At 37.3% G+C, this 12,371-nt stretch overlaps 1 protein-coding gene across 27 annotated transcripts in view; it reads left to right on the top strand.

The window, feature by feature from the left end:
- NRXN3 (neurexin 3) overlaps positions 1-12,371 on the top strand; it is a 1,624,030-nt gene that overhangs the window by 1,456,116 nt on the left and 155,543 nt on the right. For 16 of the 27 annotated variants that reach the window (XM_019920014.3, XM_033850765.2, XM_033850766.2 and 13 more), the window contains one exon: positions 5,056-5,145. The exons of the other annotated variants lie outside the window; for them this stretch is intronic. In XM_019920014.3, the coding sequence (XP_019775573.2) occupies positions 5,056-5,145 (90 nt within the window). The remainder of the gene's footprint in view (positions 1-5,055; positions 5,146-12,371) is intronic. 27 annotated transcript variants of the gene reach the window in all.

The following is a 12,371-nucleotide window of genomic DNA, read 5'->3' as shown; positions in this document are numbered from 1 at the left end:
TTCTTTTTTCTTTGGCCCCAAAGGTGTGTTGTGAGGATTAATGAGATGATGCTTATAATTGCATTTTGAGCTCCTTGGTCAAAAGGCAGTTAATAAATACAAGATATTAACTCTTGTTGAGTTCCATCCATCACTTACAAGTGGATGAACATTCTAGATGCCCTTCGGGTAGCACAATACCCGCCCCCCCTCAATCTGACTCTGAGAGAATTTGTCTGGGTCAACACCAGGAACAAGACCAGTGCGGAGCTCAAAGAATTTCCCCCAGTTCCTGTCCTTAGTGCCTGATGTTTGCTTTGAAACTCACAAAGTATTCTTTGGGGAGAGAGTCATTCTAAGAACCTCTGAAATGCTGTACTACTTGACTCTGCCCACATTGATTTTCTTTTGCCTCTGGCTCTAATACATAGTATTCATTCTCTGACTGTTCATTAGACCCACGGTCTCATTTTTTAATGTCAACAAAGCAATAAAGAAAGCTTTCCCTTCCTTTACTCCAGACTCAAAACAAAATGCGAAAATACCTCTGGCATTAATTTTGCACAGATGAATGTTGCTACGATATTCCTATTAGCATGTCCACATGGTTGACAACCTTTCAGATGGTATTAATGGTCTACCTGCAAGAAAGCATTTTCGGCCAGCCCAGTGCAACTTGCCAGAACCTTTAAGCCACTGTTCCTCAGCTTAGCAGCAGTATATCATCATTACCTGTAGCTGGACCAAGAAATCGCATTTGTCGATGTCTGAATTGCTCTTTTACTTTCAGTGGTTTTAGAAACCAACTTTGTTTTGGAAATGGAGTTAGCTGAGTATATTTTAGAAGATACAGAAATATAAAAAGCAACAACCAACTAGGGTCTGTTCATCTTTGGATGGTAACCTTTGTGGCACCAAATGTAATACGGTCACCTTTTGAATGGAGGCCTGGAAAAGTTCTGAGACCATGGAAGCACACCATGGAATTAACATGCTTTCTTCTGATTATTAAGAAAGAGTTGAATCATGTTAATAATAGTTTAAATAAATTGGATGTTTTTTCATATCCCAGGTTCTGTATATGCTCTACCTCTTAATATCCTATACCAAGTCCTGTGGTGAATTCGGAAGTGGGGAAACTGGGACTATGTGACTTGCACAAGGTCAAGTAGCTACTAAAGTTAAAACTCAAAGCCAGGTTTGTCTCCAAAGCCCATGGTCATAGCTCCTATGCTGTGCTGATTATGGTTTTAAGAAAATTAGTATAACTTCTAATGAATAGGATCTATGTTTGAACCAACAGAGTGTAAAAGTTATTTTCTGTGCAATACAAGAGTTCTCTCTATCTTTAAGTTTTTCAACTGAAAGAATTTTTACTTCTTTGGGGTCATCAACAAGTTTCCAGATTACTTCTTTGGGACCTTAAAGAGGGACTAATGTATTGGGAAACTATTCAAGGGTCAACTTGCTTTCTTTGTCTTATCTTCTCTGTTCTCTTTTCCTTTTATCCTAAATGGATTAGCCCACATGTAGTCAATGTGAGCTGTTTTTGCATAAAGGTTGCAGCTATGTGTATGAACCAGTTGGGCCTCAGTAATTTTACCTCAGAGCATTCTGCTCTTCACGATATTATAATTCAACAGTGCATATTGTATGTGTCTCCAGGAGCTGAAATATTTGATGACAGAACCAATAGTACAAAAGCAAATGACAATAGGAGGTCAATTGTATAAAAAATGGATGGACACACACACACACACACACACACACACACACACACACACACACACACACACACCCCTCTAACCTTTTTCAGTATAATAGAATGAAATATGGCTAATACTTTTTTTTCTAAAATTTAGTTCCAAGTAGTTGAGTGTCACATCCACATAAGTAATTTAAGAACTGTCTATTTGAAGATGTCATTGTGCAATTTATAGATTTCTCAGCGTGGTTGAGAACTGCAATCATTACATTTTTGGCGTATAATTAGTAATATACATATGCCTTTTTTTAGTGACATTATGACATTACTATTCATAAGGCCATTCCTTCTTGAGGATAGCATCACTTTCTTTTGAAGAATTGATTTTAGTCTGTGTTTAAATGTTCATACTGGCTGCTATATGAAATGTACAACTAAATGTCATTAAGGATTTAATATGAATGTATATGGATTTGATGAGGTTTGCTAAGCTTTCAGAGTAGTCCCTGTGTTTGAATTCTGGTATGTAGAAGGTTGTTTGCTCTTCAGTCAGTATAGCAAATGGGGCTCGGGGCAAATGAACTCATTCTCATGCACATGTTTCTAAAACATTTCTCACTAATGTTTGAGATAAATTAAAATTAAAAACCAACAAGAACATGAAAAGAGACTAAGAACGATGTTAATGTGGCAATTTAAACCAATTTGGTTTTCCAAATGGCCTTCCATCTTTCACAACTTTTAACAGTATGCAAGATCGCTATCCCTAGTGCTAGATACTATCAGTCTGGCATGGAAAACTTAAAACTTTTTTCTAAATGTCTTTTAAGCTGAGATGGAGAAGAATGACTCTCTGTCTTTCACTTTCTGAAGGGTCTACGGTTGAATCGTGGCTATGCTGTCCTCCCAACATATCACTTACTGATTCTCCTACATTGTTTCTTAGTTTTCTAGCCAGTCCCATGTCCTAATATGATTGTCTGTGGAGCTTTATGCTTGACAGAGAGTGGATGGGCGGGAGGGTGCTTAGGAGGACCAAGACTCATATGTTTGGGGAAGAAGTAAGTCAATGCAGCTTCTTAATGAAGTTGGTACACATAGAGCTGTCAGTTTGGAACGTTGGGTACTTATGATTTTGTCTTGCACGTTATGAAGAATAGTTAGCTTTATATTTGCTATTGACTTCACCAATCCATTCCACAGTGAGTGGAACAGAGGTCATTACTATACTTAATATTGTAGCCAATGACAGTTACAGAAAACCCAAAGTAATAGAACATATTCAAGGGGAACCTGGCTTTATCCGTTTGCCATTTCTCAGTATGTTGTGACTAAAACTTGAGAGGTCAGAGCTTATGAAGATGGATGACATCCCTTGTGTATCTGTCTCCTGTAGGGTAGAATTAAGAGTTATAGAGATATAGGTTCTTTTCAGAAAAGTGCATGTTCCTTTTCTATTAGGACATGTGAAAATTTACCCAACTTTATTTTGGATTAGTAGAATTCTGTGTACCCAGATCTACCAGGATGATCATTATAATGATCTCTACGTGGTATTTACGTTAACAGGTAAAATTAACTTTTTTCACCTTGGACTTATTGAAACACCAAGAAGTTAAGATACCTTTCTGGTTTTCCTCCTAGCTTACACCCTGTCTTTTTTTCTTCTGTGAGAAATAACATTTTGAGGAAAACTTTAAATTATATACTGCAATCCAAAACTGTTAATCGTTCTTTCCATTCATTGCACTTTATCCTTTGATATGTTAATATGTTAGGCTTTATGCCAGGCAGATAGGGTCCCATAATGTAGGCTGGGAACAGATCCATGGTCGCCTCTTTCATGAGCTTTTTGTTTGTTTTTTTTCCTGGATAGTAAGAATAATGAGTCAGCTCCTTAGAATAATTTGTTCAAAGGAGAAATGCATGGGGAATCTTTTAAATATCTCCCAATATTGCCACCCCTTCCCCATCCCATTCCTCACATGAGGCAGGTACTAGTTTAGCCACATGTGGAATCTTCTCTGCCAGTGAAAACTCCTCTGTGAAGATGACCCTGAGATGGAAATGCCAGGGCAAGCTTCTGTTCACCTGATGCTATATTCAATCCTAATAATCTTTCTAGCTTTTAGACTCTTTATAAATGGTTTCCAAGCCACCTGTCTTGAGAATTTGATTTCACCTTCAATGTTGGTGATTTGGATTGGGCTTCCTGAAGTTCCAATACTGTAAGGCTATGAGTCAAAAGTAATTTAGAATTCACCGGTTTCTGCTTGATCACTATGAGGTTGGTTGACAAGACAGAGCAGTTCCCAAAGCATGGCTTCATTATTTTGTGATTTGAAGCATATTCATTAGGGGTATATGTTCACAACACCACTCTCCATGTCTGTGCTAATTAGACAAACCATCCAGGGGTGGTAACAACATTTATGAAAGGAAGAAGGAGGCATACTAACAGTTAAAAGCATTATGTTTGATCCTTGAAACTGATTAGATATTTCATGCTTGGAAGAAGTATCCCTAACAGGCTTTATGAATGGATGTGTATTCAGGAAGGACCTCTCCTAGGAAGGAAAGAGAGAGAGACTAGGTAGACATATAAAACCTGTGTCTGTTAGTACTAATAAAATATAGGTACTCAGAAGTCTGAAAATGCTATATCACTATATGTATAGCTGCTTTTATTTACAGATATTTACTTTGGGGTTCCTTCGATTTTAAAATGTGGAACAGATCTAGACAAAGAGATAGAGATTAAAAGAGTTACCTGTAATACTCTACCTATTTTACATAGGTGATGGGATGCCAGGCCCCCCTTTATGGAATAGGAAGTTTTCGTTGGCCATCAAGGCTTAAATTGTCTTCTTTGGCTTCCCTCTGCCAGGAAGTAGAGCAGTTGCACACACTTGAGAGGAAAATAAGGACGTGCATGGCCCCATGCTTCTGATCAGATACAGTAGAGTGAGTGTGGAACATGCATGACTAAGACACTGAGGATCCCCTACCACGTTATGAAGCTGATCTGATACGAGTCAAGGGGACCATTGTTCCTCCATTGACCCAATTAAGGTGTGGTTAGAGTGAGATGGAGAAGAGTGAAGGTAAACCCATTTCTGTAAATAGCCAAACCGCTTCCTGATGCCCATCCCAAGTCACGTTTCCAAAACATACGGAGTACCGCATAGCTAAGAATAACCTGACCTCACATCTGTCAACCAAGGGCAGAGTGACTTCGACTCCACCTCCACTAAAGATAAATGGATATCTATCTCTAAAAACTTCATAAAACGCACCAAAAACCTAGGATGTTTTTGAATGACTTATTGACTTTTCAGATTGTTCTTTAAGCTGTTTTTTAAACTTTAAAGGCAACACTGATAATGAACGCTTCCAAATGGTAAAACAGAAAATCCCCTTCAAATATAACCGGCCCGTAGAGGAGTGGCTGCAGGAAAAAGGTAACTGTCGTTAAAACTTTCATTTTAAAATCATTTGATTCTAAACCCTCATTTTTAAAGCCTGCAAATAAATGTTCCTTAAATGATAATCGCCTGCTGCATAAATGACTGTTTTAATTTTCATTATAATTTGTGTCAGCTTCCACCTGCCATATGTTGATAAATCATGCTATAATACATCGCCATTAAAATACAGTTAAAGGGACTAACATCTAGCTTTCTATCAGCATGACAACCACAAACAAGAAATTCCAGGCACCTCTAAAAAAGAAATGTATTATGGCAATTTAACCACTGCATGACATTATTTGTTAATTTGTTTTAAATTACCTCTTATACCAGAGCTTTCTAAAGAAATTTCAAAAGAACTTATTAAACTTACATCTTGAGGCTGTTTTGGCTTTACTATCTGTAGCACGGTTAATGACAACAAAAAAATCATAGATTGACTCTTGTAATTTAAACTGCTTAAATAACTGTTATAAGGGGAGCGACTTTTCTTTTTAACATTTGTTTTTAAACAAAGAAAAGAATGAGAAAGATGAATTTTGCCTTTAGAGTTAAACCTACAGAGGCAAATATGTTTCATAAGAAGTTAATGGTGTCCTAGTTGCTGACTGAAACTAAAAAAATAAACAAACTTATTCTACACTTTGGTTGTGTATTCGATATTTATGCAACAAAAGTGTACGTGGTTGAAAAAGGAAAGGTTAATGGAAGGCAAAACAGCAGTTTCTCATTTGCTGAAAAAAACAACCACTTTGTTAATAAAAGAGGGCAGCGGTTATACCCGATGTTAGAATTTTCTGTGTAGCTCCTATTTATTAGGAAGTGAATTATTGTCTTTCAATGACGAAAAATTTTTGTCTTTAAGAAGCTATTTACTCTGTTCTTTCCTGAGCCAGTATAAGCTACTCTTGTAGCTTAAGTGAGTTTTATTTTAAGTAGACATTAAGTGAGTTTTTAAAATATGTAGAGATTTGATTGAGTTATTTATAAATAGTAATGAGGTATATTAATATGCAACTTAAAAAATAAAGGACTACTACAGTTGTAAGTTGAGTGAAAACATTCAGACCTTTAAACACGGAAAATCCTCACTGAGTCTTAACTGTTTGCCCTGTTTTTAACGTACGTGGTCTAATTAAAAATAAATTAAGAATAACTCTAAAAAGCAAATAATTTTGTTTAGTAATCACCAGCTCATAAAGTCCCTTTAACATTAAAGATGATGACTGCCTCACTTCTTAAAAAGGAAAAGACAACTAGATGCATGTCTGAGTCTCATGTGCCTGAGAGAATTTTTTTGTTTCTTTCAATTTTATGTTAATAATATTTTATTTTACTCCATTGCCTTTTGAAGTCTAAGTTCAGTAGCATGCCAGGCATTTTCATTTGTATAAATCATTATAAAGTTACTAGTAGGCTTTTAGTTTTCCTTCCAATAGCATTGTTATCAGTTGGCTTTCATATAGAAGGATGCTTCCAAACACACAACAAAAGTTGAGTTGGTGGGACAGGGATAGGGGTGGTTTGGGCGGAAGGGAGGGAGGAATTCCAGTTTCTTAACTGAATATGTATATGTTTATATATGCTAATAATATTGAAAAGAATTATTTGCAAACTGGGAAGTTCTCTCTTCTATGTTATTTTAACCAAAATTACTTTTTTGTTTGATTTTGGTAAGTAACATTTATTCGTTCTGTTGCTTTACCTCTTCCTCTGTCTAGGTAACTTTCCCTTCAAAAGAAATAGAAAATGTATACCAAAAGACCTTGTAAGGACAATAAGTAAAACAGGGTAAATTCAGAAAGATGATTAGGCAGAGGTATTAGGAAGTAGCTGGAATCCTCTTTGGAGTTATTTCTGTCATTGGGGAAGAGATCTGGGTCACAGCATTCCCAAGTCTGTTTTCTGGCTCTGTCTGCTATTGACTGACTTTCTGACCTTAGACAATCCACTTAACCTCTTTATATCTCAGATTTCCCATCTGAGGAGAGGAGAAATAATACTGCCTATTCCCCAAGGGTGTTCTGAGGTTTAATTAATTAGTCTTTGTGCAACACTGACTGGAGACGTGCAAAGATTTAATTTAAGCAGTATGTGAACTTGTTGTCCAAATGAGGTAACAATTAATGACTTTCAAGAGGATGGGCACCCAAAGCAAAACACAAAGTAACCTGCTACAAACCCTGTACTGGGGTTATAACCAGATTTCGTATTATTGATGATAGAACAATTAATTATCAGACTGGAATAGAGAGATAATAATGGTCGCTCCTTATAAAAAACACGATTGATCATAATGAGGGACAATAAGGAGATCTGGCATTGATTTTGAGAAATCTTGGGCAGATAGTACGACTTTCTCCGGTCAGTCCCTTATATCCTTCATAGGGAGAGGGTAGTGATGATTGTTTCTCACTTATTCACTTAATCCTACTTACCTGAGAGAGATAAATTGATCAGAGGAAGAGATGGCAGGAGACTTGAATATCCCCCTATTCCTTTAGTGCTTGCCAGCTTTACTATTAACCACCTAATCTCAGGTACAGAAGGCTAGGAAAGGGTTTTAAAACATAAGAAAAGCAAACCTAGCCAGAAATAAAACATGAAACAGACAAATAAACAAAGGTCCAGATACTTCCTAGGGCATGATGGAAATCTGAAACACAGGCAGCCTCCTTCCCTATTTCACCCCACCGGTGTCTTGTTCTCAAGAAGTGATTAGTCAGATCTCTCCTTGAAAGAAGGAATAGCCAGAAGTGGAGCAGTGGCTTAATCGTATAGCCCAGGACACATGTCTTGCCTTTCTCCATGCTTGGGTCAGTCTTGAACAATCAAAGACCACTTGTTGGAGTGAACTATGGCAACTGGAATAAAGGAGATCCATCATTTCTTTTCTTTTCTTTTTTTTTTTTTTTTTTTACCCTGGCATCTGCGGCCGCAGGCTTGCCCCACATTCCGTACCCCTCCCTCCGCCATGGCCTTAGTGAGCCAGAGCCCCCAAAACAGCTGCTCCTTTTTTTTTTTAATTTTTAAATTTTATTTTACTTACTTTTTTTATACAGCAGGTTCTTGTTAGTTATGTATTTTATCCACATCAGTGTATACATGTCAATCCCAGTCTCCCAATTCATCCCACCACCACCCGACCCCCTGCCGTTTTCCCCCTTGGTGTCCATAAGTTTGTTCTCTACATCTGTGTCTCAGTTTCTGCCCAGCAAACCAGTTCATCTGTGCCATTTTTCTAGTTTCCACATATATGCGTTAATATACAATAGTTTTCTCTTTCTGACTTACTTCAGTCTGTATGACAGTCTCTAGATCCATCCACGTCTCAACAAATGACCCAATTTTGTTCCTTTTTACGGCTGAGTAATATCCATTGTATATATGTACCACACCTTCTTTATCCATTCATCTGTCGATGGGCATTTACGTTGCTTCCATGACCTGGCTATTGTAAATAGTGCAGCAATGAACATTGGGGTGCATGTGACTTTTTAAATTTTTTTTTGCTGTATGCGGGCCTCTCACTGTTGTGGCCTCTCCTGTTGCGGAGCAACAGGCTCCGGATGCGCAGGCTCAACGGCCATGGCTCATGGGCCCAGCCGCTTCACAGCATGTGGGATCCTCCTGGACCGGGGCATGAACCTGCGTCCCCTGCATCGGCAGGCAGACTGTCAACCACTGCGCCACCAGGGAGGCCCGCATGTGACTTTTTGAATTATGGTTTTCTCTGGGTATATGCCCAGTATTGGGATTGCTGGATCATATGGTAATTCTATTTTTACCTTTTTAAGGAACCTCCATACTGTTCTCCATAATGGCTCTATCAATTTACATTCCCACCAACAGTGCAAGAGGGTTCCCTTTTCTCCACACCCTCTCCAGCGTTTGTTGTTTGTAGATTTTCTGATGATGCCCATTCTAACTGTTGTGAGGTGATACCTCATTGTAGTTTTGATTTGCATTTCTCTAATAATTAGTGGTGTTGAGAAGCTTTTCATGCGCTTCGTGGCCATCTGTATGTCTTCTTTGGAGAAATGTCTATTTAGGTCTTCTGCCCATTTTTGGATTGGGTTGCTTGTTTTTTTTAATATTGAGCTGCATGAGCTGTTTATATATATTGGAGATTAATCCTTTGTCCGTTGATTTGTTTGCAAATATTTTCTCCCACTCTGACGGTTGTCTTTTGGTCTTGTTTATGGTTTCCTTTGCTGTGCAAAAGCTTTGAAGTTTCATTAGGTCCCATTTGTTTATTTTTGTTTTTATTTCCATTACTCTAGGAGGTGGATCAAAAAAGATCTTGCTGTGATTTATGTCAAAGAGTTTTCTCCCTATGTTTTCCTCTAAGAGTTTTATAGTGTCCGGTCTTATATTTGGGTCTGTAATCCATTTTGAGTTTATTTTTGTGTATGGTGTTAGGGAGTATTCTAATTTCATTCTTTTTCATGTAGCTGTCCAGTTTTCCCAGCACCACTTATTGAAGAGACTGTCTTTTCTCCATTGTATATCCTTGCCTCCTTTGTCATAGATTAGTTGACCATAGGTGCGTGGGTTTATCTCTGGGCTTTCTATCCTGTTCCATTGATCTATGTTTCTGTTTTTGTGCCAGTACCATATTGTCTTGATTACTGTAGCTTTATAGTATAGTCTGAAGTCAGGGAGCCTGATTCCTCCAGCTCCGTTTTTTTCCCTCAAGACTGCTTTGGCTATTCGGGGTCTTTTGTGTCTCCATACAAATTTTAAGCTTTTTTGTTCTAGTTCTGTAAAAAATGCCACTGGTAATTTGATAGGGATTGCATTGAATCTGTAGATTGCTTTGGGTAGTGTAGTCATTTTCACAATATTGATTCTTCCAATCCAAGAACATGGTATGTCTCTCCATCTGTTGGTATCATCTTTAATTTCTTTCATCAGTGTCTTATAGTTTTCTGCGTACAGGTCTTTTGTCTCCCTAGGTAGGTTTATTACTAGGTATTTTATTCTTTTTGTTGCAAAGGTAAATGTGAGTGTTTCCTTAATTTCTCTTTCAGATTTTTCATCATTAGTGTATAGGAATGCAAGAGATTTCTTTGCATTAATTTTGTATCCTGCAAGTTTACCAAATTCATTGATTAGCTCTAGTAGTTTTCTGGTGGCATCTTTAGGATTCTCTATGTATAGTATCATGTCATCTGCAAACAGTGACAGTTTTCCTTCTTCTTTTCCAATTTGTATTCCTTTTATTTCTTTTTCTTCCCTGATTGCAGTGGCTAGGACTTCCAAAACTACGTTGACTAATAGTGGTGAGAGTGGACGTCCTTGTCTTTTTCCTGATCTTAGAGGAAATGCTTTCAGTTTTTCACCATTGAGAATGATGTTTGCTGTGGGTTTGTCATATATGGCCTTTATTATGTTGAGGTAGGTTGCCTCTATGCCCACTTTCTGGAGAGTTTTTATCACAAATGGATGTTGAATTTTGTCAAAAGCTTTTTCTGCATCTATTGAGATGATCATGTGGTTTTTATTCTTCAATTTGTTAATATGGTGTATCACATTGATTGATTTGCATATATTGAAGAATCCTTATATCGCTGGGATAAATCCCACTTGATCATGGTTTCTGATCCTTTTAATGTGTTGTTGGATTCTGTTTTTTAGTATTTTGTTGAGGATTTTGCATCTATGTTCATCAATGATATTGGTCTGTAATTTTCTTTTTTTGTGTAGTATCTTTGTCTGGTTTTGGTATCAGGGTGATGGTGGCCTCATAGAATGAGTTGGGGAGTGTTCCTTCCTCTGCAATTTTTTGGAAGAGTTTGAGAAGGATGGGTATTAACTCCTCTCTAAATGTTTGATAGAATTCGCCTGTGAAGCCATCTGGTCCTGGACTTTTGTTTGTTGGAAGATTTTTAATCATAGTTTCAGTTTCATTATTTGTGATTGGTGTGTTCATATTTTCTATTTCTTCCTGGTTCAGTCTTGGAAGGTTATACCTTTCTAAGAATTTGTCCATTTCTTCCAGGTTGTCCATTTTATTGGCATAGAGTTGCTTGGAGTAGTCTCTTAGGATGCTTTGTATTTCTGTGGTGTCTTTTGTAACTGCTCCTTTTTCATTTCTAATTTTATTGATTTGAGACCTCTCCCTCTTTTTCTTGATGAGTCTGGCTAATGGTTTATCAATTTTGCTTATCTTCTCAAAGGACCAGCTTTCAGTTCTATTGATCTTTGCTATTGTTTTCTTTGTTTCTATTTCATTTATTTCTCCTCTGATCTTTATGATTTCTTTCTTTCTGCTAACTTTGGGTTTTGTTTGTTCTTCTTTCCCTAGTTCCTTTAGGTGTAAGGTTAGATTGTTATTTGAGATTTGTCTTGTTTCTTGAGGTCGGTTTGTATAGCTATAAACTTCCCTCTTAGAATGGCTTTGGCTGCATCCCATAGGTTTTGGATGGTCGTGTTTTCATTGTCCTTTTTCTCTAGGTACTTTTTGATTTCCTCTTTGATTTCTTCAGTGATCTCTTGGTTATTTAGTAATGTATTGTTTAGCCTCCATGTGTTTGTGTTTTTTATGTTTTGTTCCCTGTAATTCATTTCTAATCTCATAGCATTGTGATCAGAAAAGATGCTTGATATGATTTGTTTTCTTAAATTTACTGAGGCTTGATTTGTGACCCAAGATGTGATCTATCCTGGAGAATGTTCCATGCACACTTGAGATTAAAGTATAATCTGCTGTTTTTGGATGGAATGTCCTATAAATATGAATTATATCTATCTGGTCTATTGTGTCATTTAAAGCTTCTGTTTCCTTATTTATTTTCATTTTGGATGATCTGTTCATTGGTGTAAGTGAGGTCGAATCTGAATGAGATTCTTGCTGGGTAGAGTAACCTTGGTTGCAGTTTCTTCCCTTATATCACTTTAAATATATCGTGCCTCTCCCTTCGGGCTTGTAGATTTTCTGCTGAGGAATCAGCTGTTTACCTTATGGGAGTTCACTTGTATGTTATTTTTCATTCTTCCCTTGCTGCTTTCAATAATTCTTCTTTGTCTTTAATTTTTACCAATTCGATTACTATGTGTCTCAGTGTGTTTCTCCTTGGGTTTATCCTGTACGGGACTCTGTGCTTCCTGGACTTGCGTGGCTATTTCCTTTCCCATGTTAGGGAAGTTTTCGACTATAATCTCTTCAAATATTTTCTCAGGTCCTTTCTCTCTCTCTTCTCCTTCTGGGACCC

Source organism: Tursiops truncatus, chromosome 2 (genome assembly GCF_011762595.2).
Source record: "Tursiops truncatus isolate mTurTru1 chromosome 2, mTurTru1.mat.Y, whole genome shotgun sequence".
Lineage (NCBI taxonomy): Eukaryota > Metazoa > Chordata > Mammalia > Artiodactyla > Delphinidae > Tursiops > Tursiops truncatus.
This window is presented reverse-complemented; position numbering and strand designations above follow the sequence as displayed.